The sequence below is a fragment of the Tursiops truncatus genome, chromosome 15 (genome assembly GCF_011762595.2).
Source record: "Tursiops truncatus isolate mTurTru1 chromosome 15, mTurTru1.mat.Y, whole genome shotgun sequence".
NCBI lineage: Eukaryota > Metazoa > Chordata > Mammalia > Artiodactyla > Delphinidae > Tursiops > Tursiops truncatus.
This window is the reverse complement of record NC_047048.1, coordinates 47,058,878-47,074,278: the sequence shown is the minus strand read 5'-3', so window position 1 is coordinate 47,074,278 and position 15,401 is coordinate 47,058,878. Positions and strand designations below refer to the sequence as shown.

Here is a 15,401-nt window from a genome sequence, read left to right as displayed (position 1 = left end):
GCCTGTGCTCTAGAGCCCGCGAGCCACAACTACTGAGCCCATGTGCCACAACTACTGAAGCTTGCATGCCTAGAGCCCGTGCTCTGAAACAAGAGAAGCCACGCAATGAGAAGCCCACGCATCGCAACAAAGAGTAGCCCCCGCTCATCGCAACTAGAGAAAGCCCAGACCCAACACAGCCAAAAATAAATTTATTAAAAAAAAAAAAAAAAGGGCTTCCCTGGTGGCGCAGTGGTTGAGAGTCCGCCTGCCGAAGCAGGGGACGCGGGTTCGTGCCCCGGTCCGGGAAGATCCCACATGTCACGGAGCGGCTAGGCCCGTGAGCCATGGCTGCTGAGCCTGCGCGTCCGGAGCCTGTGCTCCTCAATGGGAGAGACCACAACAGTGAGAGGCCCACGTACCGCAAAAAAAAAAAAAAAAAAAAAAAAAAAAGAATAGCCAATACAACTGTAAAGAAAAAAAAGAAAAAGGAAGTTGGAAGTCTTACACTATCAAATTATCAAAATACAATATAAAGCTATAGAAATCAAGACAGTGTGGGACTGGCAATAGACAGATTAATGGAATAGAAGGTATAGAAACAAACCATTACACATACAGTCACCTGATTTGCCAACACAATTCTATGAGGAAAGAACTGTCCTTTCTATTGACAATAGCAATGAGTCATTTGGATATCCATAAGAGGGCAAAAAGTTAATTTCGGTTCATACTTCACTCAAATTAATCTGAGCTTGATAAGAAAGCTAAATGTGAAGGGTTAAAAACAATAGAACTACTAAAAGAAAACAGTGGAAGCTACCTTCAAAACTTTGGGTAGGCAAAGATTTCTTAAACAAAATACAATAAAAATTAACCATAACATTAAAGGTTGATAACTTAAACTTCATTAGAAGAGTGAGCAACAGACTGGGAGCAGATATTCACAATACATGTATCTGACAAAGGATCTGTATGAAAAATATATAAGGTACTCCAACAAATAAATTTTTTAAAAATCCAATAAAAAGTATGCAGGGGCTTCCCTGGTGGCGCAATGGTTGAGAGTCCGCCTGCCGATGCAGGAGACACGGGTTCGTGCCCCGGTCTGGGAAGATCCCACATGCCGTGGAGCGGCTGGGCCCGTGAGCCATGGCTGCTGAGCCTGCGAATCCGGAGCCTGCACGTCCGGAGCCTGTGCTCCGCAACAGGAGGGGCCACAACAGTGAGAGGCCCGCATACCGCAAAAAAAAAGTATGCAAAAGACTTGAACACACTGCACAACAAGGACATCTAAATGGCCAATAAGCATATGAGACGGTTCTCAATATCATTAGTCACCAGAGAAACTCAAATTAAAACAATAATACCACTACACACGTATCAAAATGACTAAATTTTAAAAAGAATAACAGTATCAAACATTGGCAAGGATGCAGAGTAACTGAAATGCTCATACATTGTGGGAGTATAGATTGTAACAACTACTTTCTAAAACTGTCTGACAGTATCTTCTAAAGCAAAGTACATATGTACTTAAACTTACCATTCCAAATCCTAGGTTTGTACTCAAGGGAAATATTAATAAGTGCATATGTCTACCAAAAGAAATGCACAAAAATATGCACTGGAGTTTTATTCATAACAGTCAAAAACTAGAAATTATTTAAATATCCACCAAGAGAATAAGTTATTTTATATACATGCAATAAAATGCTATTAACACAAAAGAAAAAACTACTATGACACAAATCATAAATCAATCTCACAGGCATAACATTAAGCAAAAGGAACCAGACACAGAGGTGTACGATTCCATTCATAGGAATCTGAAGAACAGGCAAATTAATCTATGGTGCCTAAAGTCAGAATTAATGGACAAGGGGGAATGGGTAGGAGGAGAGTACAAGAGGTATAAACTAGGAAGAGGCATAAAGAACCCTTCTGGGAGTTTGGAAATGTTCTATATTTTGACATGGAAATGTTTTATGTCTTGATTTGGTGGTGGTTTACATGGCTATATGCATCTAGAAATTAATGAAGTTTTATACTTAAAATCGCTTATATGTGGAATCTAAAAAATGGTACAAATGAACTTATTTATAAAAGAGAAATATAGTCACAGATGTAGAAAACAAACATATGGTTACCAGGGGGAAGGGGAGGAGGGATAAACTGGGAGATTAGGATTGACATATACATAATATTATATATAAAATAGATAACCAATAAGGACCTACTGTATAGCAAAAGGAGCTCTACTCAATATTCTGTAATGGCCTATATGGGAAAAGAATCTAAAAAAGAGTGGACATATGTATAACTGATTGACTTTGCTGTATAGCAGAAACTAACACAACATTGTAAATCAACTATACTCCAAAAAAATATATTTTTTTCAAAAATCTGTGCCCTTCATGTATATTTTGTTTAATAAATAAACAGCAAAACATTTGTATCTTATATGTACTGATGTGGAAAAAATCTCCAAGACATCCTATTTAAAGAAAAAAAGAGGGCTTCCCTGGTGGCGCAATGGTTGAGAGTCCGCCTGTCGATGCAGGGGACGCAGGTTCGTGCCCCGGTCCAGGAAGATCCCACATGCCGCGGAGCGGCTGGGCCCGTGAGCCATGGCTGCTGAGCCTGCGCGTCCGGAGCCTGTGCTCCGCAACCGGAGAGGCCACAGCACTGACAGGCCCGCGTACCGCAAAAAGAAAAAAAGAAAGTTTCATAATAATATGTACATTGATTTTTTTAAAATATGTGCAAAACTATGTTTCTCTTACATATAAATATGGATAAATGCACATTATTTTACTGGTTAAACCTCCTAAGGAGAGTTTTGGAAGGGAAGATTTGGAAGACCAAAGGTAAATTTTATTTATATCATTTGAAGTTTTTAACAATAAAAATATATTATTTGTGTATTCAAATAATTGCAAAACTAATAGAATATCCTAACTCCCATTTTACATGTCTGTAATCTCTTGAGGAGATGGAGGAGAATGATCAAACTCTAACCAAAGACTTGGACATAAGCTATTTCACTGTTTTCTTTCTATCTGTAGGTAACATTTTCTGTTTTAAATTCCATAAAAGAAAACAATGTTTGTTTTCAACACTATTCCAAGTAAGAATGAAGAAAACAATTGAGCTAAGTCTTTAGGAGGAATGAAATGGTAATATTCAGGTTTTTTCTAAGAATAGAGATAATGTGTTATAATGTTCACATACCACTCAGTGCTCCAACAGCTCCAAAATTCAGGGATTTTCCATCCATTATGCTGGCATCACACTCAATTTCACCCAGGAGATTTAGATTAGATCCCATTCCTGCATTTGTAAAAGGAGAATCCTAAAAGATAAAAACAAACATTAAAATACCATTAGTCTTAGAGAAGAATTAATGTCAACACTTCATAAACTCTTCCAAAAACTAGAAAGGGAAAGAACACTTCCCAACTCATTGTATGATACCAGTGCAACCCTGATTCCAAAACAAAGCAAAGATATCATAAGGAAAGAAAACTACAGGACAATATACCTTGTGAATATTGACACCAAAATCCTCAAGGAAAGCAAATGCAGCAAAATATGAAAGGATTAAACACCATGAACACGAGGGATTTCAGGAAAGCAAGTTTGGTTTAATATCTGAAACTCATTGTAATACACCATGTTACTAAAATAAAGAATAAAATAAATTTTTAAAACATGATCATATTAATAGAGAAACAGTATTTGGCAAAATCCAACACCCTTTCATGAGAAAAACACTCAACAAACTAGAAATAGAAGGGAACTTCCTTAACATGATAAAGGGCATCTACAGGAGTCCAAAGCTAACATCATATTTAATGGTGAAAGACCCTTTCCCCTAAGATCAGGAACAACACAACAATGTTCACTCTTACCACTTCTTTTCAGCATTATAGTGGATATTCTGAACAAGACAATTAGGCAAGAAAGAAAAACAAAGAGCATCTAGATTAGAAAGGAAGAAGTAAAATTACCTCTATTGGAAGATGACATGATCCTGTATACAAAAAATCCTAAAAACTCCACTAAAAAACTATGAGAACTAATAAAAAAGTTCAACAGGATTGCAAGATATAAGCTCAATATGCAAAAATCAGTTGTATTTCTATACCTTAGTAATGAAAAATCTGAAAATGAAATTAAGAAAACAATTCAATTTACAATAACATCAAAAAGAATAAAATAGGAATAAATTTAACAAAAGAAGCGTAAGAGGTGTACAGTAAAAACTATAAAACATGTTTTAAAGAAATTAAAGACCTAAGTCAATGGAAGGACATCAATGTACATAGAACAGAAGACTTAATATCTTTAAGATGGCAATACTCCCCAAATTGGTCTGATTCAACACAATCCCTTATCAAATCCTAGCTGCCGTTTTTTACAAAAATTGACAAACTGATCTTACAATTCATATGGAAATGCAAGGAACTAAGAATAGTCGGAACAATTTTTAAAAGAAAAACACTTTTTTTCTTTTAAAAATTGAAGGCTCACACTTCTAGGTTTTATAACTTACTACAAATTAAAGTAATCAAGACAGTGTGATATGGACATATAGCTAAGGATAGACATAGATCAATGCAATAGAAGTGTCCAGAAATAAGCCTTACACTTATGGTCAATTCATCAGGGATGCCAAAACAATTCAATAAAGAAAGGATAACTTATAAGAACCTACTGTATAGCAAAAGGAACTCTACTCAATATTCTGTAATGACCTATATGGGAAAAGAATCTAAAAAAGAGTAGATATATGTACATGTATAACTGATTGACTTTGCTGTACAGCAGAAACTAATACAACATTGTAAATCAACTATACTCCAATAAAAATTAATTTTTTTAAAAAAGCAGAAAACAAATACTTCTTTACTGGGTTCAGCAATTTAGTAAGTGAAAATATATATACAATAAAGTTTCAGTTACTGTATTAAAAAAAAAAGAGAAAAGAAAGTATAGTCTTTTCCATAAATGGTGCTGGGACAATTAGATATCCAAACGCAAGAGAGTATCTGAGTCAGAAATCACAGTCAATGCAGAAAAATTAACTATGTTCTAAGCTAAGACCAATATTATCTAGGAAACCAGGGCAATTCTTTACCAACCTAAAGATCACCAAATGCCCAAAATTATCTACAAATGTCCCCAGTTTCCTGGATCCAAGGAAAACTGACCACAACATTAAGACCTCCCTAATGTGTACCTATAACTTGAGCAAAGGGGTCAGGTATTTGAGACCAGGGCTTTTGTTCTAATGCAGTTAGAAAATCTAATTGTCCACAGAATTTTAGAAGATCACAGACTGGAAAACAACAAAAGGTCTGTATAATTAAATAGAAAGTGAGTGATACAAACAATAAGTACTTTGAGGATTCAAAAGGAAATGGCCCAGTATAAGATGAAGAAGTTAATAGCAGACTTCCTGAAGGATGTAAAACAAAACCAAAGACTGGTCAGGGAGCTAGAAAATTCCACTTGGTGGATATGCAGGGAGCAACACATAGGCAGCCGTAAAGCGTCAGAGTCACAGAAGACACATTTAGGAAACATGGTTGGCTGGAGCCAAATATGGAGATTGCTCCATGCCACTCATCAGAATCTGGACTTGATTGGGAAAATAATGAGAAGCCATTCAAGCTTTCTGTAGAAGAAAAAGTCAAGATGAGTATATTGGCCAAGGAAACATAAACTGACATTCACATATTATTGATATATAAAAAGGAAGGGGAGGAAACTGAAATCAGACCAAACTGGAGGCTATTTTACAATGCAGGCTTGAAACATTAACCACTTGATATGAAATGACAGCAGCAGGGAAAAGGAAATAGAAAGAAAGAGAAAAGGACCAGAACTTCCAAACTTGAGATAAATAAAACCATTAATAAAAATGGGGCATTTTATAAGACGAAGGAAAGAAATTGCGTAATTAATTGTAACGAGTTTGAATAAGGCCTTCCAAGTGAATATTCTACCTAAATCAATTCACAACTAAATACTGGGAAAGAGATCACAACTAAATAAGGACTATGATTTAGAACAGATAAAGACTGAATCCTTGCCCTGGATTATTTCATATATATATATATATATATATATATATATATATATATATATATACACACACACACACACACATACATATATGTATGTATGTATATTGGGGGAGCGGCAGAGAAAGGTTTACTGCAGGCAGGGCCAAGCAAGAGCGGGTGGCTCGTGCTCAAAAGCCTGAACCCATATATCCAAACATATAAAGACCCAGGTCAGAAGCCTCATGACACTGAACAGAGAGACTGTACAAGTAAGCACAAGTAAATTATCACCATATTACAAGGGTTTTTTTTTTTTTTTACTCTACATAACCTCCCTTGCCTAATCACATATATCTTTCAAAGTATGTGAGAAAGGAACTGAAATGTGAGAAAAATTTAAAGCATCATATTTAGTCATTCCCAAAATATATGTACAAGATCATAACAGTATATATGCCATTTCAACAATCTTTAAAATGGGATATATCAGCAAATAAGCTCTGCAAAATTAATTTCAATATAATACAAAGTTAAAAATCACAAAGTGAACTAAATTATTCTAAAAATAACTCTTGCCCAATGTTTAAATTTGACATTTCAAAAACACCTAAGAAAAAGGGATATGAGAAAATTAAAGGATATATTAGAAGCAATTTTTTTTCAAAAATACTTCTCCTACTTCAAAATACATTTATAACTTCAAAAGTGTGTCTACTGAACTTCTGCTTCGGACTTTGAAGGCATAATAGGGATCATATTTGTCCTCCTAACTAGAAAATCAGACAAAATATATGAAACAGACAGACTTCATTCAATAGCCAGCACAGGACTGTGATCCTGAGAAAAACAGACACAAATCAGGTGCCTCCACTTAATCCCTAGAGATACTTTTCAGCCCACAGCACAGGGAAGAGGAACCCAAAAAAGAGCCAACATTCTTCCAGAGTTGAGGAGACAAAGTTATGAGTTCACGGAGGCCGGAAAGGCTAGAATATGCAGTACAGGGTGCAAAGAGGAGGAAGCTACACGGAGAGAATGCCAGAGGCCTGCAGGACCCTGAGACTTTAAATGAGTATTAGCCTACATACACTTGTGAGGAAGCTACAAGACCAAAGAAAGAACCCCTGGAAAAGAGTAAGCTGAGCAATCCCTGGAGCTCACACAGAGGGGAGAATAAGTCATGTTCCCATCAGCCAGAGTGAGGACATCAGGAAAAGTCTCAGGTAACGTCTAGAGTTGGGCCAAATCAGCCCTAGAAACAAGGCTACTTTAGACTTGCACTAACAAGGTTTTAAAGAAGCCTCAAGGGCTTCCCTGGTGGCGCAGTGGTTGAGAGTCCGCCTGCCGATGCAGGGGGCGCGGGTTCGTGCCCCAGTCCAGGGAGATCCCACATGCTGCAGAGTGGCTGGGCCCATGAGCCATGGCCGCTGAGCCTGCGCGTCCGGAGCCTGTGCTCTGCAACGGGAGAGGCCACAACAGTGAGAGGCCCGCGTACCACAAAAAAAAAAAAAAAAAAGCCTCAAAAGGATCAAAATGATTTACACAACAGTGTCCCAGAACAAAGTCCTACAATATTTGAAGAAATACTACAATATCCAACTCCCAAAGATGTAAAATACAGTGTTTAAAAAAAACCAAAGATGACCAGCATTCAAATAAGCAGAAAACTATGCCTCATAACCAGAAGAAATTACCACACAAAAACAGACCTATAAATGACAGATGATAGAACTAGCAAACAATTCTAATGTTAACTAACAATGTTAAACTAGCTTTCGCAAACATACTCTATATGTTCAAGTACATATAGGAAAACATGAAGATAAGAAGAAAAAGAAGCTATGAAAAAATAAATTAATCAAACTTCTAGAGATGAAAAACATAACCTAAGGTGAAAAACACTTTGGAACAAAAAAAGATTTTCACATTAGGTAAAACTAAAGAATCCAAATAAAATATGGACTTTAGTTAATAATAATGTGTTAATACAGGTTCATTAACCGTGAAACATGTACCATACTAATATAGACGCTAGTAGGGAAGATGAGGTATTGGGTGTACTGGAATTCTCTGTATTAGCTTCTCAATTTTTCTATAAATCTAAAACCGTTCTAAAATTAAAACTTTATTTTAAAATATCAAGCCACAGCCTGGGAGAAAAATTTTACAAAACATAAAGGTAGAGGACTTGTATCCAGTATATATAAAAAAATCATACAACTCAGTAAGACAATCCAAAGTTTTTAATGGGCAAACAATTTCATGAACAGATTGCAAATAATACATGAAAATATGTATAATATCATTAGTCATTAGGGAATGCAAATTGAAACCACAAGATACCACTAAAATGGTTAGATTTAAAAGGCCAACAATAGTGAGTTTTGGCAAGAAAGTAGAGCAACCATAACCCTCATACACTGCTAGTAAGAATAAAAATAGCAAATAGTTTGGCAGTTTCTTTAAAGTTAAGCATACACTTACCATAGATCCAGCAATTCTACTCCTAACTATTTATCCAAGAAAAATGAAAGCATATGTCCACATAAAGACTTGAATGAAAATGTTCATATCAGCTTTAATCAGAACGGCCAAAAGAGGGAAACAACACAAATGCTCATCGACTGGTAAATGGATAAACAAATTGTGATATATCAATACAATGAAACACTATTCAGCAATAAAAGGAACAAATTCCTAATTTACCCAACAATATGGATGAATCTCAAAAGCATTATGCTAAGTGAAAGAAGCCACTCACAAAAGGCCACATAATGTATGATTCTATTTATACCAAATTCTAGAAAAGGCCAAATTATGAAAAAAGCAGATAGTAGTTGCCAGGGGTGGCTGAGAGGAGGGGATCCACTGCAGACAGGCATTATGAGAGAATTTTGGGGGTGATGGAAATGTTATATGTCGAGATTGAGTTGGTAGTTACATTGGTAGTTACATTTGTCAAAACTCATCAAATTGTACACTTAAAATTGGTGCATTTTGTTGTATATAAATTATATTTCAATAAAACTGAAAAAAAATTGTACTTATCACTCAGTATAAACTGACCACCCCATATACTAACTTTCCCCTTATAATGTACATAAGCTTTTTATACGGTCATTTGTTGTTGATTTTCTGAGCTGAATCATTTTGTACAACTAGCAATCATTATATCCAATCAGTAGCCAGCGATCCTTTTAAAACCCTGTTTACTCCCCTGTTCAAAAACCTGCAATGGTTTCCTGTCATACTTTAGAATAAAATCTAAAGTCTTACTTTCCAAGGTTTACAAGGCCCTACGTGATCTGGCCCCTCTCTTCCTCTCCCTTACTATGCACCAGCCACATGCCTCCTTGTAATTCTTGCACAAGAGGAACACTCCCACCTGAGGGCTTTTACATTTTGAAATGCTGAGCTTAGTGAGCAATTATAGTAGGGGAAAGAGGCAGTAAATAAAGACTCTGTGTGGGTGTGTGTGTGTGTGTGTGTGTGTTTGTGTGTGTGTGTGTATACAGAAACATACACATACACGTATGTCTGCATATATAAATAGCTGATGTCCCATGATGGTAGTACTAGAAAGAAGAATAAACTGGGATAAGAAGAGACTTTCCCTTCAAACCCAAGACTCCCTTCCCCGACACCTTTGTTTGCATGGCTTTCTCCCCCATCTTGTTCATGTGACATCTCTGGGCAGGTCAGTCCTCCCCATACTGACTTAGCATTTCCCCAACCTTCCCCAATGATTTTTTCTCTTACTATCTTATTCTTCTCTATGGTACTTTTTACTACTTGACATTATATATAATTGTCTAATTCTCCCCACAGAATGTAAGCCCTATAAAGTACAATAATTTGTCTTTTTAGGTGTTGTATCCCAATGTCTAAAGTAATGCTTGGTACACAGTAGGTACTCAATAAATATTTGCAGAATGAATAGGAGTTAATTACAAATAGATATAAATAGAATAACTGATCACTGTGTACTATAAGCCCTTAAGCAAGCTGATACTTACTGATTCCTACAGGTTACTGCTATAAAGAAATGCCAGAAAAATGTAATAGAGTATTAAGAATCCAATCTTTTCACAGTTGAAACAAGAGAAATGAAATAAATTCAGGCAACAGAATTTTCAGTTTCTAAAAGATAACATTTTAAAAGCAAAATATTTTTTAAGTTTACTTATAACTTTCAAAGGAGACAAAGCTTTAAAAAACAAGATCACTTTGCTTAACCCAGCAAAGAGAGGGCAGGAAAGCCAAGAGGCGAATCAAGAGCTACACACCCACCATGACGTGGAAACCCTTTCTTATTAATGAAATTTGGAAACACCGAGCCAAGGCAAAGATCTGCAAAGCATTACTCTTTCACTCTAAACCACAACCTGTATTACCCATTTAATGTCCTCTGCTGAAAGCATAAAATAAGAACTGTTTGCAAGGCTATGGGGTATACTGTACCTCTGGGGATCTATTATGAGACCTCTATTAACAGCACTTACAGATGCAAACAATTTAGTTTTCAAATGTTGTACAAAAACTGGACTGGCACATTGTAAAATCATTTTTATATAAAATGATTTATGTCTGTCCAATTTCCAATCTTCCTTTAAGGAGAAGTTAGACATTTACAGGAAATTACTAATATGTTAGTATTCATACCTTGTTAATCAAGGGCAAATTCAACAGTAGAATGAAATTACGTGATAATACACTTTCTTATTCAAAATTAAGTATGCTAAGATATCAAAATTATTTTTACTATTGCCTTCATTAATAAGCAGGTAGTTTTATTAATCTAAAGCTAATGAGGGAAAAACTGGAACTGCTTTTGAAACAATTTCTTGAATCATTTTTAAATAGAATAATAAACACAGGATGTATACTCCATGTTGTTATAGTCTTTTTCAAACTAACACTAGTAAAAATTGTACAATAAACCTATCCTACCTGACACTATCCTAACAATTACAAACTCCCTGGTATTTCATCATCAATTCTCACTATTTATAGGATGAAGAGAAGCCAATGAAAATGTATTACCAAACAATCATTGAGGATATTTTTATTAAGCAGCCAATTAAGCTCAAATTTTCAAGACCAGATTGCTGAAAGATTTCCAATTTAGATTCCTCTGTGGTGGTATAGGCTAAGATTCATCCATTCATTCAACAAAAAATTATGGTTCATCTATGTGCCAGGCAAATCTTTCTGTAAAGAGCCAGATATGTTATATAGTTCAGGCTTGGCCACACAGACAACTCTACAACTACTAAACTCTGCCTCTGTAACATGAAAAGCAGCCAGAGAAAATACACAAATGACTAAGCATGGCCGTGTTCCAATGAAACTTCATCATAAACACTGAAATTTGAATTTCATATAATTTTTTGGAGTCATGAAATACTATTCTTCTTTGGAGTTTTTTTCAACCATTTAAAAAAGGCAAAACCATTCTTAGTTTGCAGGCCATTCAAAAACAGGCAACAGTCCAGATTTGGCTTTCAGGCCATGGTTTGTTAATCCTTGACCTAACACACGGGGATATAGAAATGAACAAAACAGAAAAATATCATTGTCCACATGGAGCCAGAATTCTAGCTAAGGGAGACAGACAATAAGAAATTAAATAAATTAGATAGCTTATTAGATAGCAGTAAATATGATGAAAAACAAAACAGGACAGGAAATAGGAAGTACTGGGCATGGCAAGAGGGCTATAAGGGGGAGACAAAAAAACCACAGGGGTAGTTACAATATATTTTTCCTTTTAAGTGTTAATCTGATGTAATTTCAGACTGACAGAGAAATGCAATAGTAGTATAGCATCAAGAATATATGAAGAACTCCTATAACTTTCAATAACAACAACCAAAAAAGAACCCAATTATAAAATGAGCAAAGGACTTGAATAGACGTCAACAGACATTTTTACCTGAAGAAGAATACAAATGGTCAGCAAGCACGTAAAAAGATGTTCAACATCATTATTCATAGAGAAATAAAAATCATAGTCACAATGAGGTACCACTTTGTACCCATGAGGATGGTTATAATCACAAAAACAAAAAACAGCAAGTGCCAGCAAGAACATGGAGAAATGGTAGCACTTGTACAGTGCCGCTGGTAGTGTAAAATGGCTCAGCTGTTGTGGAAACAGTCTGCTGATTTCACAAAAAGTTAAACACAGAAACTGCTGAACAATCATGACAGGAAGACACTGGAACTCACCAAAAAAGATACCCCACATACAAAGCCAAAGGAGAAGCCACAATGAGACGGTAGGAGGGGCGCAATCACAATAAAATCAAATCCCACAACTGCTGGGTGGGTGACTCACAACCTGGAGAACAATTATACCACAGAGGCCCACCCACTGGAGTAATGGTTCTGAGCCCGACATCAGGCTTCCCAACCTGGGGGTCCAGCAACAGGAGGGGTATTCCCAGAGAACCAGACTTTGCAGGCTACTGGGATTTGATTGCAGGACTTCAACAGGACTGGGGGAAACAGAGAATCCACTCTTGGAGGGCACACACAAAGTAGGGTGCACATCAGGACCCAGGGGGAAAGAGCAGTGACCCATAGGAGACTGAACCAGACCTACTTGCTAGTGTTGGAGTATCTCCTGCAGAGGCGGGGTGGCGGGTCGGGGGAGGGGGAGGTGTCTGCGGCTCACCGCAAGGACAAGGACACTGGCAGCAGAAGTTCTGGGAAGTACTCCTTGGCATAAGCACTCCCAGAGTCTGCCATTAGCCCCACCAAAGAGCCTCTAGGCTCCAGTGCTGGGTTGCCTCAGGTCAAAAAACCAACAGGGAGGGAACTCAGCCCCACCTATCAGCAGGGAAGTGGATTAAAGTTTTACTGAGCTCTGCCCAACAGAGCAACACCCAGCCTCACCCATCACCAGTCCCTCCCATCAGGAAGCTTGCAAAGCCTCTTAGACAGCCTCATCCACCAGAGGGCAGACAGCAGAAGCAAGAAGGACTACAGTCCTGCACCCAGTGGAACAAAAAACACATTCACAGAAAGATAGACAAAATGAAAAGTCAGAGGATTATGTACTAGATAAAGGAACAAGATAAAATGCCAGAAAAACAACTAAATGAAGTGGAGATAGGCAACCTTCCTGAAAAAAAATTCAGAATAATGATAGTGAAGATGATCCAGGACCTCGGACAAAGAATGGAGGCAAAGATCAAGAATATGCAACAAATGTTTAACAAAGACATAGAAGAATTAAAGAACAAACACCTAGAAGAATTAAACAATAAACGAACAGAGATGAACAATACAATAACTGAAATGAAAAATACACTAGAAGGAATCAATAGCAGAATAACTGAGGCAGAACAGATAAGTGACCTGGAAGACAGAATGGTGGAATTCACTGCCGCAGAACAGAATAAAGAAAAAAGAATGAAAAGAAATGAAGACAACCTAAGAGACCTCTGGGACAACACTAAATGCACCAACATTCACATTATAGAGATCCCAGAAGGAGAAGAGAGAGAGAAAGGACCCAAGAAAATATTTGAGGAGATTATACTTAAAAACTTCCCTAATATGGGAAAGGAAATAGCCACCCAAGTCGAGGAAGTGCAGAGAGTCCCAGGCAGGATAAACCCAAGGAGAAACATGCTGAAATACATAGTAATCAAACTGACAAAAATTAAAGACAAAGAAAAATAATTAAAAGCTACAAGGGAAAAATGACAACATACAAGGGAACTCCCATAAGGTTAACAGCTGTTTTCTCAGCAGAAACTCTACAAGCCAGAAGGGAGTGGCATGACATATTTAAAGTGATGAAAGGGAAGTACCTACAACCAAGATTACTGTACCCAGCGAGGATCTCATTCAGATTCAATGGAGAAATCAAAAGCTTTACAGACAAGCAAAAGCTAAGAGAATTCAGCACCACCAAACCAGCTCTACAACCAACACTAAAGGAACTTCTCTAAGTGGGAAAGACAAGAGAAGAAAAGGACTCACAAAAACGAACCCAAAACAATTAAGAAAATGGTAACAGGAACATACATATCAATAATTACCTTAAATGTGCATGGATTAAAGGCTGCAACCAAAAGACACAGGCTTTTGAATAGATACAAAAACAAGACCCATATATATGCTGTCTACAAGAGACCACTTCAGACCTAGGGACACATACAGACTGAAAGTGAGGGGATGGAAACAGATATTCCATGCAAAGGGAAATCAAAAGAAAGCTGGAGTAGCAATACACATATCAGAAAAAATAAACTTTAAAACAAACACTGTTAAAAGACACAAGGAAGGACACTATATAATGATCAAGGGATCAATCCAAGAAGAAGACATAACAATTATAAATATATATGCACCCAACATAGGAGCACCTCGATACATAAGGCAAATGCTAACAGCTATAAAACAGGAAATCGATAGTAACACAATAGTGGGGGACTTTAACCCCTCACTTACACCAATGGAGAGATCATCCAGACAGAAAATTAATACGGAAACACAAGCTTTAAATGACACAATAGACCAGATAGATTTAATTGATATTTATAGGACATTCCATCCAAAAACAGTAGATTACATCTTCTCAAGTATACACAGAACATTCTCCAGGATAGATCACATCTAGGGTCACAAATCAAGCCTCAGTAAATTTAAGAAAATTGAAATCGTATCAAGCATCTTTTCCAACCACAATGCTAAGAGACTAGAAATCAATTACAGGGAAAAAAACGTAAAAAACACAAACACATAGAGGCTAAACAATACATTACTAAATAACCAAGAGAACACTGAAGAAATCAAAGAGGAAATCAAAAAATACCTAGAGACAAATGTAATGAAAACACGATGATCCAAAACCTATGGGATGTAGCAAAAGCAGTTCTAAGAGGGAAGTTTATAGCAATACAATCTACCTCAAGAAACAAGAAAAATCTCAAATAAACAATCTAACCTTACACCTAAAGGAACTAGAGAAAGAAGAACAAACAAAACCCGAAGTTAGTAGAAGGAAAGAAATCATAAAGATCGGAGCAGAAATAAATGAAATAGAAACAAAGAAAACAACAGAAAAGATAAATAAAACTAAAAGACAGTTCTTTGAGAAGATAAACAAAATTGATAAACCTTTAGCCAGACTCATCAAGAAAAAGGGGGACAGGACTCAAATCAATAAAATTAGAAATGAAAAAGAAGTTACAATGGACACCACAGAAATACAAAGCACAGTAAGAGACTACTGCAAGCAATTCTATGCCAATAAAATGGACAACCTGGAAGAAATGGACAAATTCTTAGAAAGGTATAACCTTCCAAGACTGAACCAGGAAGAAATAGAAA

The 15,401-nt window shown here is 36.6% G+C and overlaps 1 protein-coding gene across 9 annotated transcripts in view; it reads right to left on the bottom strand.

Moving 5' to 3' along the window:
• TASP1 (taspase 1) overlaps nucleotides 1-15,401 on the bottom strand; it is a 239,744-nt gene that overhangs the window by 193,475 nt on the left and 30,868 nt on the right. For all 9 annotated transcript variants that reach the window (XR_012326209.1, XM_073792645.1, XM_073792646.1 and 6 more), the window contains exon 5: nucleotides 3,214-3,334. Coding sequence is in view for 8 of the 9 variants with exons in the window: in XM_073792645.1 (XP_073648746.1) it covers nucleotides 3,214-3,334 (121 nt within the window). In the remaining variant the exon portion in view is untranslated. The remainder of the gene's footprint in view (nucleotides 1-3,213; nucleotides 3,335-15,401) is intronic.